This window comes from Eptatretus burgeri, chromosome 13 (assembly GCF_056783735.1).
Source record: "Eptatretus burgeri isolate ZD-2024b chromosome 13, Ebu_testis_v1, whole genome shotgun sequence".
NCBI lineage: Eukaryota > Metazoa > Chordata > Myxini > Myxiniformes > Myxinidae > Eptatretus > Eptatretus burgeri.
Genome location: NC_140973.1, coordinates 24,477,509 through 24,502,373, shown reverse-complemented (window position 1 = coordinate 24,502,373; position 24,865 = coordinate 24,477,509). Strand labels below are relative to the sequence as shown.

The 24,865-nt window shown below is 45.9% G+C and overlaps 1 protein-coding gene across 6 annotated transcripts in view; it reads right to left on the bottom strand.

The window, feature by feature from the left end:
- Positions 1–4,564: 4,564 nt before the first annotated feature.
- The window catches only part of LOC147014079 (leucine-rich repeat flightless-interacting protein 2-like), an 87,335-nt gene continuing 67,034 nt past the window's right edge, over positions 4,565–24,865 (bottom strand). For 5 of the 6 annotated variants that reach the window (XM_085851725.1, XM_085851728.1, XM_085851727.1 and 2 more), the window contains 7 exons: positions 19,886–19,951; positions 19,468–19,591; positions 19,147–19,196; positions 18,141–18,243; positions 15,129–15,208; positions 14,707–14,811; positions 10,017–12,594 (listed from right to left, as the gene is read on the bottom strand). In XM_085851725.1, the coding sequence (XP_085707851.1) occupies positions 12,484–12,594; positions 14,707–14,811; positions 15,129–15,208; positions 18,141–18,243; positions 19,147–19,196; positions 19,468–19,591; positions 19,886–19,951 (639 nt within the window). In that variant the 3' untranslated portion in view covers positions 10,017–12,483. Of the gene's footprint in view, positions 5,049–10,016; positions 12,595–14,706; positions 14,812–15,128; positions 15,209–18,140; positions 18,244–19,146; positions 19,197–19,467; positions 19,592–19,885; positions 19,952–24,865 lie in introns of those variants that run through there. The other variant, XM_085851729.1, reaches the window with a different exon arrangement.

The following is a 24,865-nucleotide window of genomic DNA, read 5'->3' as shown; positions in this document are numbered from 1 at the left end:
TTGAGGATTTGAGGAGGTGGAGTGAAGAGATGGAAGTGAGAGGGCAGTGGAGGGAGGCAGGTTGGTGGATGAGAGGGGGCCAACTTTGAGAAGGAAGAGTGAGGGGGATGAAAGGTGGGAGAAAGGTGAGGGGGGGATTTTTGAGAGAGGTGAGAGGGAGGCTTGGAGGGAGAAGAGTGGGATGGTTGCTTTGAGAGTGAGGGTGAGGGGGTGAGGGGGTGAGTTGGCACTGAAGTTGGAAAAAAAGAATGGTTGATGGAAAGCGAGCATCCATGGCAAACTGTGGTTTTTAAAAGTTTTAGGTCAGAGATGTGATTTAACATAATTCTTGATGGATGCAATGAAGGCGAATTCAGAGCATGGAGCATTCATTCATTCATTCAGAGCATGGTTACCATACCCAAGGAGTTGCTGCAGCTGTGTCCAATAACCTAACTCCAATGATAATTGAGGTAACACCGGTCAACGAGCGTATTATGAGACAAAGGATTCGTCACTCCTTGGGTGTCATTTCCCTGGTCTCTGTTTATGCTCCGACTGAGACGAGTGATCTCACTGTGAAGGATGCATTCTACGCCACACGAGAGTCTGTGGTTGATCAGTGCCCCAGGCGAGATACACTTCTAGTCTTGCGGGATTTCAATGCATCAACTGGAACTGATAGGGATGGTTATGAGATGTGTATTGGTCCCCATGGGTCTGGAACTGTGAACCTGAATAGCACCAAGTTCCTTGACTTTGCAAGAAGTCATGGACTTAGGGTGGCTGGTTCATGGTTTCAGCGCCCACAAGCTCATCGCTGGACTTGGTATTCCAACGCTGGCGGTGTGGCAAAGGAGATTGACCATGTCCTCGTTGATGGTCGCTGAAGGATGATCCAGAACTACAGGGTCTACCGGAGTGCTCAGTTCCTCAACACTGTCCACCGGCTTGTTGTAGCAACTCTGAAGTTTCAGCTTAAATCCAGAAGAATGGTACCATCCCAGCCTAGGCTGGATGTTGGCAAGCTCAAGGATGAGAGGGTAGCTGAGGAGTTTGCAAACAGGCTGAGTGGAGATTTGGGGGGTTTGGGTGCTTTGGGAGATCCTGAAGAGTTGTGGAGTGCCTTCAAGACCACCGTCCTTGATGATCTTGGTCTTTCTTGATGGTCTTTCACCACAGTTGTGGAGTGCGGTCCTTGATGTTGCCGGTGGATGTCTTGGAACTCACCGAAGGGCAAAGAAGAATTTTGTCTCTCAAGGGACACTGGATAGCATTGACCAGAGTCGTAGGGCCAGGCTTTATGACAGAGCTGAGCTGTTCACAGAGCTGAGGCGTAAAACTGTACGTGCACCAAGGGTGCACAAGGAGACTGATGTGCTAGGAATCTGTGAGGGGGTGGAGCATCACCTGTGGTCAACTGATTCTTGTGCTCCTTACAGGGGAATTCGCGCATTGCGTTCCTCCAAGCCCATCCCTTGGTGTACTGCAGTGAGAGCAGAGGGTGGTGGGCTCTTGACAGAGGAGTCTGAAGTGAAGGCCCGCTGGGCCGGTTACTTTGAGCGGTTGTACCAGGCTGATCCAGCAGCTGTCGAGTTTGACGTCAGGGGTGTTACAATCCCTGTTGTTGACCCTCCATTCAACTGTGGTCCACCTTCGTTTGTGGAAACACGGGCTGCGGTGAACCGGATGAAATGGGGTAAAGCTCCAGGGATCTGTGGCATCCATGCTGAACTTCTCAAGGCTGGTGGAAATGCTGCACTCGTGTCATTGTATGCAGGTCTTTGCTCTGCCTGGAACACAGGCATCATACCAACTGACTGGAAGAGGAGCCTTGTTGTCCCTCTCTGGAAAGGGAAGGGTGATCGCCAAGACTGCAACAACTAACGAGGGGTGAGGCTGCTCTCAGTGCCGGGTAAGGTCTTTGCTCAGATATTTTTTGATCGGGTTCGCTACCATCTGCTTGAGCACCAGCGTCCAGAGCAGTCAGGCTTTACACCAAAGAGGTCAACGATTGACCATATCCTTGCTCTTTGGGTCCTCACTGAACGCAGACGAGAGTTTCAGCAGGGGCTACTTTGAGCATATGTTGAGCTCTGTTAAGCGTTCGATTCAGTGAATCGGGATGCCCTCTGGAGGATTCTTGGTCTTCGCGGGGTGCCCCCAAAACTGATCGATCTGATATCTGAACTGTACTCTGGTACTGAGAGTGCTGTGGGATGTGGTGGTACCATCTCTGACTTATTTCCAGTTGTTACTGGAGTTCGTCAGGGGTGTGTACTGGCCACCACACTTTTCAGCACTTGTATGAACTGGATTCTGGGGAGGATGTCGGAGAGATCAAGTTGCGGTGCATCTTTTGGGAATGTCAAGATCTCTGACCTTGATTTCGCAGATGATGCAGTCATCTTTGTAGAGACTTTAGATATCCTTTTGGGGGCCCTCGAGGTGCTGAATGAGGAGTCGGAGCCGCTGGGATTACGGGTTTCCTGGGTCAAAACTAAGATCCAGGCTTTCGATGACATCTTGGATGTTGCTGTCCTGTCTGTGCCTGTTTGTGGTGAGGATGTTGAGGTCGTGGAGAGATTCACTTACCTTGGCAGTGATATTCATGTCTCTGCTGGCTGTGTATCAGAGGTCAACAGACGTCTGGGTCGGGCCTGGAGAGTCATGGATTCACTGGATCAATGGGGTGTGGCACTGTGGGTGTGGACCTGTGCGGGAGGACAAAAGTCTGAGTCTTCAGGTCCTTGGTGCTTCCAGTCTTGCTCTATAAATTAGAGAGATAGAGACTTAATTCCTTTGGTAGCAGGCCTCTTCGGAGAACACTTGGCTATCGCTGGTCGGACTTTGTGTCCAACAAGCGGTTGCTGAGAGTGACCTGCATAGTCTGTGAGCGTCGGCTGTGGCTGTATGGACATGTGGCTCATTTTCCTGACTCTGATCCTGCTCACCAGATTATCTCAGCGAGGGAGTCTCGTGAGTGGAGGAGACCAATGGGCCGACCATGTGCCTTGTGGTTGCAGCAGGTTGATCGGCATCTCAAGGAATTGGGGATGGGCCAGGCATCTGCCTGGGGATGGCTAGAGTACCGGCGTAAAGTGGACGCAGCGACGCGCTGCTCTGGCTCATGCTTCCATACCTGACCTGACCTGGATGGGTCGCCAGCTGACACAGGATACCAGCAAGCTTGCACTCATTTTACCGACCTTAAGGATGACAGGCAGAGTCAACCCCACCTGGTATTAATTAAACAGCCTAGTGTGATTTGAACTCAGGATTCTAGGATCCCAAGCCCACCACCCTCATCATCAAGCCAACACCAGGTATGTTCTAGATATAATTCATGAATTTATGACACCAACAACTTCCCTCCAATTAAAGTCGAACTAACAAGTTTATTGTTCCCCAATTCTTCTCTGGATCTTTTCTTAAATAAAGGTGTTACATTTACAACTGTCCAATCCTCTTACACCTGTCCTGACTCTGAGCTCTTAAATATATTGGTATATACAATGGTTAACTGCTCTGCCACCTCCCTCGATACTCTCAGATGCATATTATCCGGCCCTGGAACTTTCTCCTCCTTTAATTTTTTCTAGCTGTTTCTTCACTTCATCTCCTCCAACTTGGATCTCCTCAATAAGCCCTTGCTCATCTCTGAGATAGAGACCCTCAGCTACGTAAAGTTCCCCTGACTGTTTGTGAATAAATGTAGAAGCAAAAATAACTATTAAATAAGTCTACCACATCACCATCATCCAACAATTCTCCTATGCTATTCCTTAAGGGGCCCACACTCCTCTTAACCCTTTCTTTACCTCTTACATGCTTAAAGAATGTCTTGCTGTTGTCTTCAATATTTTTTTTTATGATGTTCTTTTCATATTCCCTTTTGGCCTGGCAAGTTATGTTTTTTGAAGTTGTCTCTGTTTCCTCCTACACTGATGTGAGTCAGACTCTAGTCCTGAAATTTTGGACTTAACAAAGGCATTCTGCTTATCCTTAATTACACGTGCATACCTCCCTACTCATCCACCTGGTCACTTTCTGCCGCAACCTTTACATCTCACTGGAATATACCTACTCTGCACCGTACGCATTTGCTCTTTGAAGGTTGTCCATTTCTCAGATGCAGAGTGCACACTCATTTGCTTTTTCCAATTGAAAGCTTCCAAATCACTTCTCATACCTTAAAAGTTTGCGTTATGGAAATCGAACAGCCTTACCTTACCTTACCTTACATCACAAACTTCAAATTGAAACAATATAGTTGCACACACACTGTTGCGGTCACTCGTCCCCAGATGCTATCCTCCTTCCACCATATTGGGATCATTGCTTATAAAAAAACAAAAAAACATATCTAACACCACACCCCTGCTCGTGAGTTTTTCTGATAACTGGTTAATATGTCAAGGTCAATGCATTTGGTATTTTCAATATGTATATGTATATATACCCGTTTACTTCCCTCTAACTCAACACTTCATGCATCATTACCAAACTATGTAAGTGTGATTAACAATGTCTTACAATTCTGCTTACAACATCGAAATTTACTTACAACTCCTCCTTTTATTCAATTTGGCACAGTGCAAGTTGCTTGGACTTTTCTGAAAGCATTCGACATACTATCGACGTCATGACATTTTGATAGGCAGTGATTTTTGTCACCATTCAGTCACAGGGTTGGTTCTCATGGCCTCCCTTTCTATCAAACTCCATTCCAACACATCACCCGTCCTTGATGGGTGTATCCGCTGTCTTCAAGTACAAGCCCTGAAATGACGTTGTTCAACTCCTCGCTTCTGCCCTCTATGGAACCACCTTTCAGAGGCTGTTTTGTCTCACTCTTTCCTCGAGGACTCCAATCAAGTAATACACCACCATCTGCTGTCATCCCTAATTCTGACCCATGATCTTTATTACTCCCATTAATCTTTCTGAACTGAAGCATTTTACTTGCTAGTTTCAGTTTATCCCCTCCAACTCTTCCTTTTATGATTGTTCGTTCCCTTGGTGTTTGTCCCACTGATTTATACCTCGCCCTTTCATGATCCTCACTCCTGTAAAGAAAATGAAGAAAAAAAAAGGCTTGAGAATTAAAATAAGCAATGAACGAAATATTTAGTGAAACAGAAATAAATTGTATTTCTTCTAAAGTGTTACTCGGAATCAAAACTCGCTCCAACACGTGCCTCCGTCGTGTATACAAATAAAAACAAAAAAAATAAGGAAGTATTGACAAACGTCCTTGGAAAGAATATATCAGAATACCGTAAGAGCTGTGTCAGACAATTTATACAAGAGGAACTGAAAACTTATAACAATCGTCTGGTATTAAGAATAAATTATCACCAGCTCTTCAAGAAAATGTCTAAATGTGAATCAACCAATTGGATTGGGTCACAGTTATCCTGACACCGAATAAAACAGAGCCCTTGTTATACCAGACACTGTTATCAGCAATTTCAATAGCGATAAAAACCAAAAAGTATTTCAACCAGAAAGCTGAGAGATTCTCGGGGGCTGAATGTACAACAGTAGTTAAAAGATATATTGTTGTGGGCCGGGGTTCGGTGGCGATAAACGACCACTAGGTGGAGCAGTAGAGTCGTCTCCCACCGAACACCCGGAATTTAGGTCGTGACTCTCGGACAACTCCGAAAGGTCACGGGTCTCTTATCGGACCGAAGATCGCCAAGAGGTCGACCACGTGGGGAAGGGTCAATTGCCAATTTCAATATACCTAATTACCCACGTCGTCAAACTACAGGGGAAATTCATCCTCGGCAGGATCTGCGCGATCCGGGCCATTACCGAGCCGGATCCGAGTCGTACCCCAAGCGGAGAGTACCAGAACCCTGCTGGCCCAATTGCACGATTACGGCAACAATGAGGCCATCTAATTCCCATTCACAGCGCGGCAAACAAATGAAAGAAAGGACAAGGACGAGCTGGGACATTCAACAAGAGGGGATTTATTTACAATAAGGGGAAGGGAAGCACACAAAGAGTAGAGTTATCCAAATAAAGAAGGGAATCAAATGTACAAGCAATTCCTTAAACAATTCTACTTATAGACAGGGCCCACGGACACACACACGCACACACAAATACCCAGAAAGAGATGGACCTCGAGGTCTTTATTGCCCCTTCAGCTCGGGTTGGAAGACGAGCTGAGGGAAGAGAACATGCTGGCTACCTGGCCGCGTTCGCGCGGCTGGACGACCACACCTTCCCGGAGCACCGGTCGCCAAAGAACGGACCAGGGCAGCCAAACCCAGAGGAGGTGAGACGAGGTGATCTCCCGTGATGAGATAGTCGACCGCTTGTTGTAATGCGCCAGACGAGACGCCTCGGATGCACGGGATGTAGTCAGCCGCAGACCCAGACAGAAACGCGCTCGAGTAGACGGGACGCAATCTTCAATTCTTTTCCCATCGTCTTTTCGGGGCGGGTCCGCTCCCCCGTCGCCTGCTACCATTGGGTGGACGGCATGTCGTGGCTCCGCCTTCCTGAAAAGGACCGCCCCGGCTCTGGTCCGCACGTCGCCCATTGGGCAGCAAATGACGAATACCCTTATTTGGCGCGAAACCAGAACGAAGCGCTGCGTGCCCATATTTGGGGTCACGCCAGAGCGAAACGCTTCGTGACCATATTTGGTGCGAAATCCACACTGCCTGGGGCATGTAATTCCGCACACGCCCGCATGCCGGCGAGCGCGCGAAGAGCGCGGACAAGGCCGCGAGCAGAGGGTTGTTGTTGATGTTAAAATCCTAACTATAAAATAATTCACAGCGCACGTACAATTATTCACTCATTAAACAAAGGGGAAGGAACCCTGACTAGAAACACAGAGTTAGCGATATAACTGATCTATAAGGACTCTGGCTGTTGTGTGCTATGGGTTCCAGATTTGAAACAATATAACGAGGAAGCATCTGAAAATGTAAAGGCCATTCACCAGTGCTTTGTACTCAAACAAAACTTGATGAAAACAACAGCTGAAAAAAAAGAAAAGTCAATTTTATTAATTAGTGTTCTCCATATTCTCAGAATAAAGGTTTGTTGAAAATTTGATAAAAGCTACAATTGTTTAACACACGCACGCACCCTGGTCCATGAATCGTGATCCCTTACCAAAATGGAGGTGGATACCTCAAGCCGTAGGAGGACCCTGCTCCACCTTCTGAAATCCACAAAATAACAACAAGGTGGATTGGATCTGAAACTTGGAAAAGAAAAAGCAACATCTAAGTGAAATGCCCCCCAGTGATAATTGATGAAGAAATTTATTTTTAAAAACAACTTACAAAAATGCCGAATTTTGAAAGCCCAGGTCCAGAAGGAATTTCAAACTTCTGTCTAAAGCAAATAAATGCTTTCCACAATCACCACACTCGCGCATTCACAAAACTTATCCAAGAGGAAAAGGTAATGGATGAGTGGCTTGCAGACAGGAAGTTCCTTCAGGTGAATGCAAGTGTATTAGGTGCTCCAGGTAAATCTTCAGCTTTGTCACCTCCAAATCCTCAAAGTTCAAAACATCTTGTGGTCTTGCCAATTTTGGATCTTGTCTTGCAATGCCTCGCAATTCACTGAACAAATAGGAAGCATCAGTCTTTGGAGTCCCCAAGTTATAAAGCTTGCTATAGCTTTAAGCAATGTTCCATAATTTGCTTTGATGTTCTATTCTGTAAACTGTGAACATGATAGAGGAAGCCAAACAGAACTAATTTGATACATTTGTGTGAATTGTTCTTCAACTGATTGTATTGCTGTATCAAGGATTGAAAAATAAAAAGTTAGCTTTAAATTTTTCCTTACGTTTCTGAATAGGCTCATCATCTGTTTTGTAGGTGAACTGCTTCCTGGTGTTTCTAATAGGATCAGAAGTGATTCAAAGTGTGTCTGCATCCCCAACTCATCAGCAAGTTCAGTAATGCATGGATTACAATAATTCAACAAGAAATTTATACCTCTTCATCGGCTTAACGTGGTTACCACAGTTAGGGCCCTGTCACACCTTGACGTTTTAGCCAGCGTATGGAAAGGTATCAAAATGTATGTAAAACGCTGGCGTACGCTGAACTATTGATGTTTTTTTCCAGTTTTGGACGTATTCATAACGTGCTGGATGTATGCATAACATATTAGCAACGTACACAGAACGTTTCGATAACATATAGATAACTTATATCAACGAATGCTCAGCGTGTTGTCGGCGTTCACAACCTATGCCCAACGATAGTCTAACTTATGCATAGCGCGGCAGCGTATCGCCGACGATCATGTGGCGTAGGCTTTTAATAGGCTGCGGCTCGACGATTCAAATCATAACCGCACTCGACATCGAAGTGTCAAGCCGCTGTCACACCTTGACGTTTTAGCCAGCGTATGCCGACGTATGAAAAATTTGCCTAATATGTTATGGGTAAGTTGACGGTGATGTTGACACTTCGATTTCTAGTGCGGTTATGATTTAAATCGTTGAGCAGCAGCCTATTAATTATTTTATATTATAACTGCACTGGAAATCGAAGTGTCAACATCACCGTCATACCGAAGAAGAAAAAAAAAAAAACCAGGGAGTCTGGAACACTGACGCTAACCATTACCTCGACGTGTTTCAACTTATGAGTAACTTACAAGTAACGTGTGTGGACGTGTGTCAACGATCACGTAACGTGCCTACAACACGTTACTCATAGGTTAGAAATAAGTTTCGGGTACGCTAAACATTACCTCGACGTGTTTCGACTTATGAGTAACTTACAAGTAACGTGTGTCGACGTGTGTCAACGATCGCGTAACGTGCCTACAACTTATGGCCAGCGTATGCGGAACGTGTGAGCCATACGCTGGCATACGTCGTAAAATTTCAAGCATGGAAAATTTTTCTAACAGCTCGGCGTACTATGATGGATGGCAGCGTACTACGACGTATGCCAGCGTGCTCTTAACGTATACAAAACTTACCCATACGTATTTGACGTGTGCCAGCGTTTTAGACAAATTTTTCATACGTCAGCATACGCTGGCTAAATCGTCAAGGTGTGACAGGGCCTTTAACAAAGACCAGTGGATGGGGAAGGGGGGCAGAATTACGGAAAAAAAGCATTAGCAGAGACCTCATAGTTTGACTAGTGGTTGCACCGGCCCTGCTCACAGAAGGTACGAAACACCTTCTGTTATGAGTTGTTGTTGTTGGATCGAGCACTCTACAGATGAATGCGGAAATAATGAGTTGAGCTCGAACTTTCATCCACACTCGAACCTTCACTTTCGTGTGGACAACAGTCTCGTCTTGGAAGACTGTTGTCCACACAACAGTGGTGTGGACACCAGGAATCAGGACAACAGTCCACACCAAAGCGTCACCTCCAACACAGAGGCTTCGGCCCAGTGATTCTGTCAAAGAGACAAACATGATGTAGTCATCATCAGTTAAACATCAAACGGAACCACCGATCCGGATTTCGGGATGATTTGCACTCATCAGGATGGTATACCAATAAATACCAAACAAATGAGGAGACGCTTTGGTGTGGACTGTTGTCCAATGAGGATCAGCAGAGTGCTCGTCACACTCCTCATGTTTCAATATATATGTATATAGTGTGTGCGTACGTGCACGTACGTGCACACACACACACACACACACACACACACACACACACACACACACACACACACACACACACAGACAGGTGGATACTTCAAGACCAGGGGCAGCTCTGTTCCAAACCCACAACTGGAGATAACAACCAATAACACACACACACACACACACACACACACACACACACACACACACACACACACACACACACACACACACACTTGCAAAACGCTGTCTCCCACTGCACGACAGTTACATGTTACAACCACCAATGGACATTGAATACTAACTTATGGAACATAACATTGTCATTGTTAAGGTTTTGTCCATCCGAAAGCCTGAAGGTAGATCACACACCATCCTCTCTCTACAGATAGTGTGGTCCTTCCCCAGCCATTCACGAACAAGATAACTTTTGAAAAGGTTTATTTCGTAGTGGGGGGTACACAACAGCCATTGCAAAACATTCGTTTGCCCAATCTCCAATCAATAACGGTAACTCAAAGTGCCAAAAGAAACGAACGCCATGTCAGGTAAACGTCAAACGAGAAGGAAGGAAAGTTTTTGATGGGAACATAAGAAAAGGAACAAAATAGATGCATCTCATAGGGGTAGAAACAGAAATAAAATGAATGCACTCCGCACAATTAGACAAGTTGAAGGATTCATCACTTGAGCAGATTCAGCTGTTAAAAATAGTGTGTGGAATCATTCTTCCATCTTCACTCGATTCCAGTTCATCCAGGAATGTGGTTTTGAGTCGAGCCAAACGGTACTCGAGCAATACCTATCAGGATCAAGCAGTCTGAGTGCAAGTAAACTACGGACAGACTACAGACACACGATGATGTACCGATCAAACAAAACAACACAAACACGCACAAACATTCTGCATACCCTGGCTTAAAGTGCCATTGTTAATACTCAAGGATTAAAAGTTACAACCACCTCATGATAAATACAATTAGGCAAAGCGAATGATTTGTTTCACACAGAAACGTACCTACAGTTTGTAAATATCTCGTACCGATAACAAGAACTCATTTTAATGATCATTACTTTCCTTAGCTATGCGAAGATGCAACATTGGCAATTTTGTTTGCATCCAACTGTGGGATCAATATATATATATTTCTATATTGTGTACAGATAGTGGACAAAAAATGGAAACACCTGGGGAAATGACACCAAGTATATTGAAAGCAACGGCTTCCACACAGGTGTGGCCCATGTGTTAATTAAGCAAATAACATCCCGGCATGCTTAGGGTCATGTATAAAAATGCTGCACAGGCCTGGTTGCCTATAATTATGGCTAGCACGGCTGCAACAGGAGACCTCAGTGACTTTGAAAGAGGGGATATTGTTGGGGAGCGTTTGGCAAGAGCTCCAGTGACAAAGACAGCTCAACTTGCTGATGTTTCATGAGCAACGATGTCTCAGGTGTTGTCCACATGGAACTCTGAGGGAAAGACATCATCAGCAAAGGGTAACAGTAGGCAAAAGCGCATACTCCAGGATTGTGATATCCGTGCATTAATTTGAAGTGCAAGGCAAAGCAGGCTAGCAACTGCAGATCAATTTTGTTTTTGTTTGTGGTTGTGCAATGATTTGATGAGAATGACACTAACGTTATCCATATGTCATGGCCTTCTTATTCACCAGATCTGAACTCAATCGAGCATTTATGGGATATTCTGGAATGATGCTGGAGACAGCGTTATCCACCTCCATCAAACAGGTTTGAGTTGATTGACTCACTTGGAAGAATGGTGCCGCATCCCTCCTGCAGAATTCAAGACTCTGGTGGACTCTATACTACAGCGCATACTGGCCACACATGGTACCCCAACACCCTATTAAGTGACTTTACATTGGTGTTTCCATATTCATCCACTACCTGTGTGTGTGTACAAAAAAAAAATATATATATATATATATATATATATATATATATATATATATATATATATATATTTCAAAGTTTTTATTTTTGATACTCACATTTGGCCACATCATTGGAAGATTCCTTTCTCATCAAAAACAAACTGCCTAGGAATCTCCCTCCTTCAATCATACACAAATCCCCCCCCCCCCCTTTAGATGTTTACTGCATGTTCATACTCCCACAGTATAAACAAATTTCCAATTGAGTGAAAAGCAACTCAACTTTGACCACCGAACTGTCCCCTCCTCTCTCAAAATGCTCCATACATCCCCCTAGTCTTACTCACTCATATCCTATCGCCTTCACTTGATTGCAATCCACTCTATCTTCCCAAATTCACTTTTATCAATGTACTCTCCCTTCTCCAAACTTGCATTCGTAGTTGGGGGCCATATGTAGATGGGCCCTTTTCAAAGAGTCAAAGTTCACAAGCTTTAAATCAGTCAGTAATGCAGCACTGGGATTCCTGGCAATCTGGTTACTGAACGTCTCACCTTGTCTGACCACTTGCAAACGACGACTGTCGATTTAATTTCGCACAACAGAAAGTATGAGTTCTCTCTATGGCATGCACACACTCCAAGTGTGGATGTCATGGGAGAGGAAAGGGTGTGAGGAGGAGTAGTGGGTGGGGGGGGGAGGTTTAGGGGTTACTTTAAGGTTTCAAATATCTTGGGTCAGTCAGAAATAAATTACATTAGCCAAGGAGATTGTATGGCATGATCAATTCAAGACTACGAATTTCAAAATGTTTGTGTTTAGAGCTTTTTGAAAAGTTATTCGAAAATCAAATCCAAGCTCCACATAATCACAGCAGGGTTTACATAAGCACTTTCTCTTGCTAAAATCTTCCACCACGAGGCAATTTTGTAAAATATTAATTAGCCATAATGTTCTCAGATGAAAGAGGGCAGATGAAGCGCACACAGTTACTGCTGACTGAGTAGAGTGGAGCGGCTTGCTTTGAGCTTCTCCAAACGCCTCGACAGGTGTCCGTTTGTCAATTCCAGCTCTTGAACGTGCTCCTGAATGGTGCGCAACTGAACACATCAAAGGAATCGAGTCACAATATGTGGATTAAAGAGAGAGATAAATTAATCACAAGCAATCAATCAAATTGATAATATTATTGATAGAACTCCTGTGATGCTGAAGCAGTTGTTGGACAAAAGCTGTGGCACATCGTCTGGTTATGCCGCGTCACCCAGTTACGCTGCGTCACCCAGTTACGCTGCGTCACCCAGTTACGCTGCGTCACCCAGTTACGCTGCGTCACCCAGTTACGCTGCGTCACCCAGTTGCTAGTTATGCTGTGTCGCCCGGTTGCTAGTTATGCCGTGTCTCCTGGTTATGAGTTACGCCGCATCTCCTGGTTACTAGTTAGGCCGTGTCTCCCGGTTACTAGTTACGCCGCGTCGCATGGTTACGCCGCGTCGCCTAGTTATATTGTTGCGAATCTGGAAGCCATGAGCACACTCAACATTCAGGTCCTTTAGCTCAGATATCTCGGTAAGTATGTGCTTTATAGATAGCTTCCTTTCCCTTGTCTAATGGGTAAATCAATGTAAATGCGCTGCGATTTGTTTTGGTAGGAGGATTTATTGTCATTTCAACTGCAACAACAGAGCAGACCACTCCAGCTCGGAATGAAACAACAAGCAGAAACCCTCAGCTCCCGGCATCCCCCACACGCTTAGTAGGGGAGAGGTCAACTCCCACTCCACAAACACCAAGCGGAGACCCTCAGCTCCCGGCGTCCTCCGTGCGCTTAGTAGGAGAAGGGTTAAGCCCCCACCCACCGTTTCAATTGGAAAAAGCGCCAAGTGGGGGAGGGGTTGAGCCATGCCTAGAAGATGGCGAAACGAATGTCTGTCTGAGCGAGCACACCGGGGAGGATATAAAAGGAGCAGAGGATCCTGGCAAGTGAGGAGTCTCTGGAGTCTGCCTGGCTGGGCTTGGTTGTCGCCGTCATCTTCTTCCTCCTCCTCCTCCGCATGGTCACGAGCTGGACACGACCTCGTCTCACCTCAGCCGGGTTCGGCTGCGCTGGCCCGTCCTTCGGCGACCGGAGCCCCCGAGAAGGAGTGGACGCCCAGGCGCGCGCGGCCAGGTAGCCAGCTACCCTGATCTTCAGCCGGCTGTCCTCCGGGCTGGAGATCCAAATAAAGACCTTTCGGTCCAATTCTTTGGGCGTGTGTGTGTGTGTGTGTGTGTGTGTGTGTGTGTGTGTGTGTGTGTGTGTGTGTGTGTGTGTGTGTGTGTGTCCGTGGGCCCATCTTAGAAGTAATAAACTGTTAAGTGCCTTTGCTGTATATACTTGCATTTCTTATATTCTGTATAGCTCTGCCTTATGTGCTCCCCTCATTCCCCCATTGCATTATAAATAAACCCCGATTGTTAAATGTTTCAGTTCGTTCACGTCCCTTCTTTCATTGACTGAGCGTGTCGCGTGCTGGGGGAAAATTAGCAAGGCCGTGGTGCCGCCGTAAGGGGACATCTGGACCGACGGTTCTCGGCGATTAAACCGCTCGGAATCGCACACGGAACGGGCGCGCTCAGCTGCTCGTTTCCGTATGAGTTCCGTTGAGGGTGTGAAGACTCGGTAGATTGCCACGTGGTCTCTAGGTATTTTGAGATTTGGCGAATAACCCTGTACCACGTGGTGGAAATATTGACGCTTCACGGTCCAAAGCAAAGGACCCGTCGACTCCGGACTTATTCGGGGCGACGATCTGAATTCCGGGCGATCGGTCGAGCCGACTCTACTGCTCCATCTGGTGGTCGTGCTCGCGGCCGATGTCCCGGCAACGGTGGCGTCCATAGCAACGGTGCTCAAAAGCATACAACTAGATCCTGGTATGAACCTACCAGTCAAGTTTCATCAAAATCGGTTGACTCCTCTGGCCTCCAGAGTTGTCCATTACATACATACTAACAGACAAGACAGACATACAGACAGACGGAAAACCTGAGAATAAGGGTAGTCTCGCGACCACCCAACATACAGGCAGACAAACAGACAGAAATGCGTGAAAACATCACCTCCTTCACCTTTGGTGGTGGAAGTAATAACAAGTTCCTTTAATGAAAAAACTGTCAGGAGACCTAATGAAATATGACTGAAGCTCAAACGCTTTACACGAGTACTGTACCTCTCTTTGGAGCCTTCTCCTATCAGTCTTGAGGTCGTCTTCCACAGTCTCCGCAGCCTCTACTGCTTCCCTCTGCCGCTTCAACTGGGCCTCTAGTCTTTGGACCTGCCACAAAACATCCACAACGTCTCTCATATTGTTCGATGTGACAACCTTTATTTACCTTTCATACTCAAAATGCTTCCTCAATGTTTATTTTTTTTCTCCATTCTATTGCTTTTCAAAGCTTTCAACAAACTGCCCTGACTCTTAATCAGCTGAGATCAATCATCATTGGATTACCCATTACAGGTCTTCAAGGAGGGCCAGTTGTCACCTCAAGTCAGTGACTTGTAAATATCACAGACCAAGTAAATGGCAAGGTGACGTTGTTGAGCAGATCGAGAGAAATTAGGAGCAAAATATTAAGAAAGGATTCTTACCGTTTGGCTTAAAGTTGTGATTTCCTGTTCAGCCTTTGAAATTTTCATCTTGTACTCACTTATCTGCTTGTTGGCATCACCTTGAGAGATATCACCATAATAAGTCACCATTATTAATGATGCAATTCAGCATGGTTGACTTTGCTATCATTGTATGCACTTTCAATTGCTATTGAATCATTTAGCTTTAAGCATGTTATGTTATATTATACTTTACAAGGGTGAACGATGATGAAACTTGCACAGAGGAGGAGGCCAGTTGATCGATCTTGCACGTACCCCATCTCAAATTGAACTGAAATCTACCTATTTACTTTTATCCTCTGTATAAACCACATTCGTGTGATGAACATGATTCAACTTGTCAAACACATTTCTTTTTATGATAAACTTAGATATCCCATTTAATTTCGAGGCATGGAATTTAGACAGGGTACCGACTGTTTTTAACAGACAGAGAATTCAAACATCCACATTCTAAACACAGCCAGGACTGCAGACTTTACACCCACACAGGAAGGATGACATGCTTGGAGATGCAGCACCCCTGCAGGTACTGCACCAGGACAGTTGTTTTGGTTGGCTTTGACCCCACAGGAGAACAAATCCAGGAATTGGAGCGCAAAAGCAAGCATACCAAAAAAGCCTACAATCCCAATGTATGTCTCCCATCCAAGTACAGGAAAGCCTTGTGTTGGTTTACTGGTTAAGGGTGGTTGGCTTAGGATCTTAGGGTCCTGAGTTTGAGCCCCCATTGGACACTGAATTAATACCAGGTGGAGTTGACTCAGCCTGTCATCCTTCTGAGGTTGGTAAAATGAATACCAGTGTTCTGGTGGAGAGGCAGGGCATCAGCGGCACAGCCACGCTTCCAAGAAATGATAGCTACCCGGCAGCCAAGCTGCCATACACAAGAACAGAGCAGATCCAAGTACAAACCAGGCTCGGTTCTGTTTCCCTTCTAAGATCTTATAGGATTTAAGATAAGCTGTCGGCAGTAAATGGGCAAAGAGCACAAGAGAATATGTTGCACTGCTGTGTTATACCCCTATGAAGGTAGTTGTGAAGTACAAAGACTTGACATTCACTTTGGAAACAGGAACTGCAGTGATGATGCCAATGACTGACAGCATAGCATGCATGAGGCCAAGGTCAAACATGTAATAGAACTGAAGAAGCATGAATAGTGGGGTCCAATGCAGTTTGCCATATATAGTCTGCTCAGTTAATCTGATTTCTAGAGAAATTAGGGGAAAACCCACAAATAAAATAAACTCTGAGAGCATAAAGAACAGTAGTGATCGAGAGCATGGATCCATCGGTCACAGAGTAGAAAATCACAAATGTTCAAGGATAGACAAGATTTGTCTGTTGGTTCCATCTGAGCACTTGTCTCATGATGATGCTGTCGCAGCAGGCTCAAGTCCCATATTTTGTCGCTTTGTCCGACATCTCCAAGTTAACGTGATATCCGAGGAGTATCGAAAGAATATGTCTGACAATGTTCACGTGCATTCATGTTGATCATATATCCATTCAACGACGAGGTGTTACAATACGAGTAGGCCACCAGTCATCAGACCTGCATGCTGCAGAAAAGGTTCGAGGAACAACAGGCTGTCCTGGGCAGCTCGGTTTCCACGTCAAAATTTATTGAGGAATTCTTGCAATGTATTAAAACCACCATATTAGGACCTATCAACGGTCAACCTTCAGGATCACATTATATCCTTACTGATTACCGGCGCATCTCGTAATCCAACAAAATGTATTCAGATTTTATCACTTGATCGCCGATAAGAGTATGTTCACCGCCGCAGGAAGCGAGGCGCAGCTGACGTTTCAAACGTTAACCACTCCGAGCTACCAGTCGAAATGACAGCTGCACCTCACATCCCACGACAGTTGACGTACTCTTATCGGCTTTCACGTGGCAAATCCCTTGTTGAACTTGTCTGTTGACTCGAGCCTTCACAAAGACTAGCAAGTCATGATGTAATTCAATATGGTTTGTCTTAGGCTTTCCAGCTACATGTGGTCTGAACAAGCACTCGCGATTGCACACACAAATGTTCAGGAATTTTTGACCATCCCTCACCCCCAACCTCCTTGTATGCTTCCCCTTACTCCTAGCATCTCCCTAACTTATTTCCCTTCTCACGCCAACCATCCTACCTTTTTCTCAATTTTAATTTTATGACTTCAGCAACACCCCCACAACCCCAGTACACGTGCAACTAGAATGGCACTCGGTAGAGCGCATACCTCCGCCACACTGAAAAGTCTACGTTTTGTATCCCGCTGATGGGCTGAATCTGCATATGGACCTCAACCAAAATCGAATCGGCTTGTTCCTGTCACCTACCCAACTCATCCACAACTTTTTAAGATATCATGCGAGGTATCGTTTTTGGCCCTATCTCTCAAAGGTGAAGAATCACTTAAAAATTCTCGTATCCAGGTCCAGATCTTCACCGAAATCTAATTGGTTCATCGTTGTCACACAACCAACCTGTCCACCAAGTTTTGTCTGAATCCGTCAATAACTTTTTGACATATCCTGCTCACAGACGAACAAATAACCAAAATAGGAGTGAAAACATAACCTCCGTCCACCTTAGGTGGCGGAGGTAATAAATAAATGGCCCCTTACGAATTGTACCGTGACAATCACCACCATTGAGGGCAATCAGAAAAGATCCGATGCATCAAGTGAGATGGCATTTGGGATTGAGAAAATAGGGTTCGGAATAGAAGCAAAGGGTTCAAAATTCTGCAGTTCTGCGTATGTAATATGTGGATAGTCTGTAGCACACAAAACTAGGCAGTGGGCAGCCTTTAGCTAGTTTACAGCTGCTCCAGCCAACTTTCGGGTAAAATCAAAGAACACGAGGTAAAAACAAAGCAATGTTATAGGAAGACCATTTTGCAGTAAAGACATCACAGCAAAGTTATCAAGGAGGTGTTGAGGTTGAAAGGAAGCAAAAGGGCAGCAGGAAGTTTAAAGCTCACGTTGGTTATCCAAAATGGCTAAATCAAGCCCGTTTGCGGTTTCCCTTCGCTCCATCACGCCGTGTATGCCGACCTTCTCGAGCTCCGTTCGTAAGCTGCACACCTGGACAGCCACAGTAAATAATCTATGGCAGGATGGACTGGCAGCGAATTTTTTTTTTTTCTCCTGTGAAAACATCTGAGAGACAATGCAAACCGATCCTGAACGATAAGAGGAACACACATGTGTGGATAACGCGCATCCATTTCGATACTCGAACCTATCGATGTTGAGGAATAAGCAACTTGTAGGAACCTTGGAGCTTACATCGTTGGACTATCCTGGGAATTCCCATCTCATAGCTCCTTGAACCATCATGGGAATTTCCATCTTCTAGCCTAACATCCTTGGAGTATCACGGGAATTTCCATCGAGGAAAAAAAAAAAAACGACTTGAAAATAATAATCCCTTCGGGAGCCATTCAACAAACCCCTCTCACATCCGTGACCGAGTGCTGCTCAGTTGGTACTCATGTCAGTTTTACACACTCGTCATAGTCTTTAAATTATATGGGTAGTGCTTCCATCTCAAGAACATGTTGGCACAGAAGCTTTCATGTACAAACTACTTTTTGACCTCTCATAGAAGTTCTACTGTCATGCCATGTTACAAGACTGTTTTTGCAACTTCCCTATCCATTGTGTCTCTCCCCTTTATTCTCACGACTAGCAAACCCATACAGTAGTGCCCCTTTATGCATTAACACCTGTGCAATGCATTGCATCCAGACGGTAAAGTAGAGTGTTCCGCTGCATTCTAAAGACTAAATAATAAATCAAAGGCAATGAGGATATTCTTTGTCATATCATCGTGTTTCTCTAGATAGCTTTAGAAGACGTCTGAATTGTCGTTCCACATGTCTGACGGCTTCCAAAATTTTTTTTACATGTATGCATGTGTGTCTGTGTCTCTCTGGTGTTTGAGAGTAAGATGTCTAAAGAACAGTTGAAGATCTTTCTCCACACCTCTTCTTGCAGGGTCTTCTTCTCCTCCAAAAGTGTTCTTATCCGCACGTCTACGGAAGGTTAATTTGCATTGAAAAACGTCTTAGAAAGGCTTCATTGTGAACCAGAATGACCGCAGCCTTTAAATCACAATCCCGAGACTCAAAATAGAGGCCAGGATGCATTGTGGTATCGAAAGGATGAAGTGAAAGTGATATTGTCAAGAATTAGGAAACATAGTAGGCAATACATTGAAGATCATTATGGTTCGATAAGATCCCTGTTCTCCCTCCCATACCTGTCATTGCACCACCTCACAGTACTTTGCATCTGCTGTCTTACCGAGCACAGATTCTGGGCCGGAATCCAAACCCTGGAACAGATTTTCCACAAATGGACTGGATTCTCTTGTTGTAGACACCTCTCCATTACACTCCAGATCAGAGTGATGTTTCATGCTAGCATTCTGCAAACACACAAAAACAACAGCATTATTCACCAAATACAGTCATGCGCACACACACAAACACGAGCATGGTTATGTGTGTGTGTCGTTGGTTGGCGGAACCCTCCCAGGTCTCAAAGTATCCACCTTTGTGTGCGTCCGTGTGTGTGTGTGTGTGTGTGTGTGTGTGTGCGCACGCACGCACACACAAATTGCTGTTGTTGGCGGCTATCTCCGCACGTGGGTGAGTTTTAGGAGGTGGAACGGAGACCTACCAGGTATAAAAGAAACCCACCCATGTGTGGAGCTCTGTACCTTGGCATTGCTGTGTGCAGTCCCCTCCAAATTTTCAACCCCATAATCTCTCTGTCTCTCCAAAGCCTACAAAGAAAAAGATGCAGAAAATGAAACAACAGCACACATTTCACCATATTATGTCTTTCCTGGGATGAGATGATAGCTGAGAGAGGTGACGGATTCACCGTTGAACTGCTTCGTTAAAATTCGATTGCCAACCTGACTATTGGCTCTCATTGTGGTGCTTTGTGCAGAAGGCACAGCATCAAAACGTACACTGCCTTCCAGATGGTAACTTAAGCCGGCCATAATATCTATTAGTATTTACTTGTGTGTGATTTTATATATAAATAAATAAATATATAATCAGTACATTTTGAAAGCAAAATAAAATAAAGATAAAGAGTAAGTCGTTCATTGAGCACCATAGCCTGATTAAATTACAAACACCTGTTCTATACCAGGGGGCATTGCATTAATTTCCAAGAATGAGACATTATAACCTCCACCACCAAAGGTGAAGGAGGTTATGTTTTCACCCCCCTCTGTCTGTTTGTTTGTCTGTCTATTCGTGTGCAGGATATCTCAAAAAGTTGTGGACGGATCCGGATGAAATTTGGGGGGGGGGGGGGGCAGGTTGTATGTGTGACAAGGACGAACTGATTAGATTTTGGTGAAGATCTGAATCTGGATCTGGATACTAGAATTATTTAATTTCTAAAGTAATTATTCACCATTGAGAGATAGGGCCAAAAACGATATATAGCATGACGTTTCAAAAATATATTGGGCCTGATATGTTCTCATGGATCAGGCATTATGTGGCGGAGGTATGCGCTCCACCGAGTGCCTTTCTAGTTAAAGATAGTGTTCTGGCCAGGTAACTTGTGGTGGTGTTCATCGGATGTCTTTTGGTTATAATTTTAAGGATTCTTCGTATGATGGCAGCAAGACAGCATATCACAATACATAACAATACATCACATAGTACCAAGACAGGATGTGATGCCATGAGTACTATCATACCACAATATACAGCACAAAGCTTCATCTGGATCCCATTGTGCTATCAAGCCACAGTAGTTAGCATACTGTGATAGGACCAAGACTCCATACCATGAGAGATTGCACGACGAGAGCATATGTTGCCCTTAGTACTACTGTATATTACCACATGAGAGAGCACCAGGACTATAGTGCCCTCTACAGGCAGTATGACATCTCATGGAATGCTGCGTGGATATTAAAAATAAAATAATGGTTTGAAAGAGGGATATCATTTTGCATTTCGTTAAATATCAAATAATAAACAAGTTATTGGAAAATAAAGATCACAGTTCAAAAAACAGCAGATAAGAACATTGAATGAATCATTCCCAAGTAAACAGCATCTATATTATATTACTAAAACTTTCATCTTGTATGTATGTATGTATGTATGTATGTATGTATGTATGTATGTATGTATGTATGTACAGTATTGTTACGGATTCAGCGGTGGTGGGATTCGGACGAGTGATATCAATCACTGTCCGTAACCAGTTTGGGTTTTCGCACCCTACTCTCGACAGCCAAATGCTGAATATTCGGCGTCACTTAACCACCGCCGTCTCCGGGGTTATACCGCCGGCTGGTTCGGCACAATTCTCGGGTCACGCGACTCAGATCACGATACCAAAATACACCTGTGCCTTGCCAGCTGGGGGAATATCCCCCGGCTACAGACTAGATTTGTCAGAGACCAAGCGGAGTCTCCCTGTCCGTAACCGTTTTGGTTTTATATACCAATCGAGCGAATTGTTTCTCAGCACGGCACGAACAAACCCAAAGCGGCAACTTCATATGAATCAGCCAGATTTATTGGGGACACATGGGGGAACACAACACCAGCAAAGCATTCACGACAATGTTATAATCAATCTATAACCCGCTCTTAACTAGAGAGCTAAGGATTACGGGTTTCGAAGGGGACCCTCATGAGATAAACCTTAAACAACATGCAGACAAGACATGGACAGCATGCAGACAAGACACAGAGTACTTGGTGATGCCTCATGGACGAGAGGAAAAGTGTCAAAGGCACGAATGCAGCTCGTGACAAGCCGATGTCAACAGATTCGAGCACCCAGCTCAAACACGCCGCATGGCAAAATGGCGCTTGTCCTTTTGTCGCACCGCTCACACACGCAGCCTCAGCGCGCTCAGCCCCCATAAGGTCGACGGCACAAGAGCGGAAGATCTATGGTATGCTCCAGCTGGCTTTTCACAAGGTCCAGTATGCAAGTCCAGGCTTGGCCTGTTCACCAGGTCAGGCCAAATCGGGGTGTTGGGCTCCGCAGGCGGATCCGTGGCCGAGGAGGCACCGCCGGCCAAAACCCCTCCTCCACAAAGTCGATCTCCCGACTCGACGTGCAGGCGGCCTCTCGCACTGCCAAAATGGCAGACTCGACGCGCAGGTTGTTTCTCTGACTGCCAAATGGCAGATTCGGCACGCTCAGTTTCCGTCTCGCCTCAAAGCCGACTGCAGTTTTCACTTCTTCTTTCTGTTAGGGGCGCGCCGCTTCTCGTGGCTCAGGCAGTTCCTCTTACTGCCGATCCGGCGCTCGCTCGCCTCAAAGCCGACTAGCTCCTCCCTTCAGTTTCACTTCCTTTTTTAGGCCACTCCCCCTCAGAGCGCTGGGCGGGGACTATTGTCCGGAGAGAGGAAGGAAGAAGAAGCTCTCGGTCCACCACCAATGTATGAACAATGAACAGCCTCTTACACCTCCCGACACACATGTAACGTCCATTTACCGAGCAACCAGGCTAAACATGCATTTAATGGGGAATCTGGGCTAATCCTATATTTAATTGCACACTAAGGGCAATTGTCAGGTCAGGTTCGATCTGTGACCTGCTACAGGTACCATGTAAACCTGTACTAACCTGTTCCATGGTCGGGTTGTCGGCGACTAAACCGTCTCCCCCACCAGGTTTTCTGGTGAGGAGGGTGTTTGGATATGGACACCCAGCAGGATTAAAAACAAAACCTATCAAAGGGCGGAGGAGCTCCTTGTGAGCCAACGGCCATCCATATCTAGTGCCCAACTGTGTCTGCAGACGTCCTCCTGCAGTTGGGTTACTTCTTATTAGGAGGTTGGTGGCAGGATTTGCACTCCGGCCACCGTAAAACCCTTCATTCCGCAAAACGCAAAAACGCAAAAAATCTGAAAACCCACTCCGTGGGAGTACCTCCTGTGCAGCTTCCCTTCGCAGGGCAGCTCACCGGATGACGGGATTGGGGCAAAGCCTTCGGGACCCCCAATCTTTGATAGGAGGGAAACCACGGGGTAACATCCCTGGGTCAGATTGCGGGAGAGTGTGTCGGAGTGGTGCTGAGGTGTCGTCCACCAGACGGCGGTCTCCTTGGGTTAACCTGAGGCGGTCCCTTCGGGTGGGTGCCTGGAATGTCCTATCCCTAAGAGAGGATGATCACCTGTCTCTGTTATCATCTGAGCTCAAGCGTTTGGACATCGGGATTGCAGCTCTCTCTGAGGTTCGGAGACCGGATTGCGGCGAGATAATGGTGGGTGGTTACACCTACAATTGGTCTGGTCGCTTTGATGGTTACCATACCCAAGGAGTTGCTGTAGCTGTGTCCAATAAGCTGACCCCAATGAAAATTGAGGTAACACCGGTCAACGAGCGTATTATGAGATTAAGGATTCGTCACTCTTTAGGTGTCATTTCCGTGGTCTCTGTTTATGCTCCGACTGAGGCGAGTGATCTCACCGTGAAGGATGCATTCTACGCCACACTCGAGTCTGTGGTTGATCAGTGCCCCAGACGAGATACACTTCTAGTCTTGGGGGATTTCAATGCATTGACTGGAACTGATAGGGATGGTTATGAGGTGTGTGTTGGTCCCCATGGGTCAGGAACTATGAACCAGAATAGCACTAAGTTCCTTGACTTTGCAAGAAGTCATGGACTTAGGGTGGCTGGTTCATGGTTTCAGCGCCCACAAGCTCATCGCTGGACTTGGTATTCCAACGCTGGCGGTGTGGCAAAGGAGATTGACCATGTCCTCATTGACGGTCGTTGGAGGATGATCCAGAACTGCAGGGTCTACCGGAGTGCTCAGTTCCTCAATACTGACCACAGGCTTGTTGTAGCAACTCTAAAGCTGCACCTTAAATCCTGGAGAATGGTACCATCCCAGCCTAGGCTGGATGTTGCCAAGCTCAGGGATGAGAGAGTAGCTGAGGAGTTTGCGAACAGGCTGAGTGGACACTTGGGGGTCTGGGTGCTTTGGGGGGTCCTGAAGAGTTGTGGAGCGCCTTTAAGACCACCGTCCTTGATGTTGCCGGTGGATGTCTTGGAACTCACCGCAGGGCAAAGAAGAATTTTGTCTCTCAAGGGACACTGGATACCATTGACCAGAGTCACAGGGCCAGGCTGAATGGCAGAGCTGAGCTGTTCAGGGAGCTGAGGCGTAAAACTGTACGTGCACTGAGGGAGGACAAGGAGGCCTATGTGCGAGGAATCTGTGAGGGGGTAGAGCATCACCTGTGGACAGGTGATTCTCGTCCCGCTTACAGGGGAATTCGCGCATTACGTTCATCCAAGCCCGTCCCTCGGAGCACTGCAGTTTGAGCAGAGAGTGGTAGGCTCTTGACAGAGGAGTCCGAAGTGAAGGCCTGCTGGGCCGGTTACTTTGAGCGGTTGTACCAGGCTGATCCCCCAGCTGTCGAGTTGGACGTCAAGGGTGTTACAATCCCTGTTGCTGACCCTCGAATCAACTGTGGTCCACCTACGCTTGTGGAAACACGGGCTGCGGTGAACCAGTTGAAACGGGGCAAAGCTCCAGGGATTTGTGGCATCCATGCCGAACTTCTCAAGGCTGGTGGAAATGCTGCACTCATGTCGTTGCATGCAGTTTTGTGCTCTGCCTGGAACACAGGCATCATCCCAACTGACTGGAAGAGGGGCCTTGTTGTCCCTCTCTGGAAAGGGAAG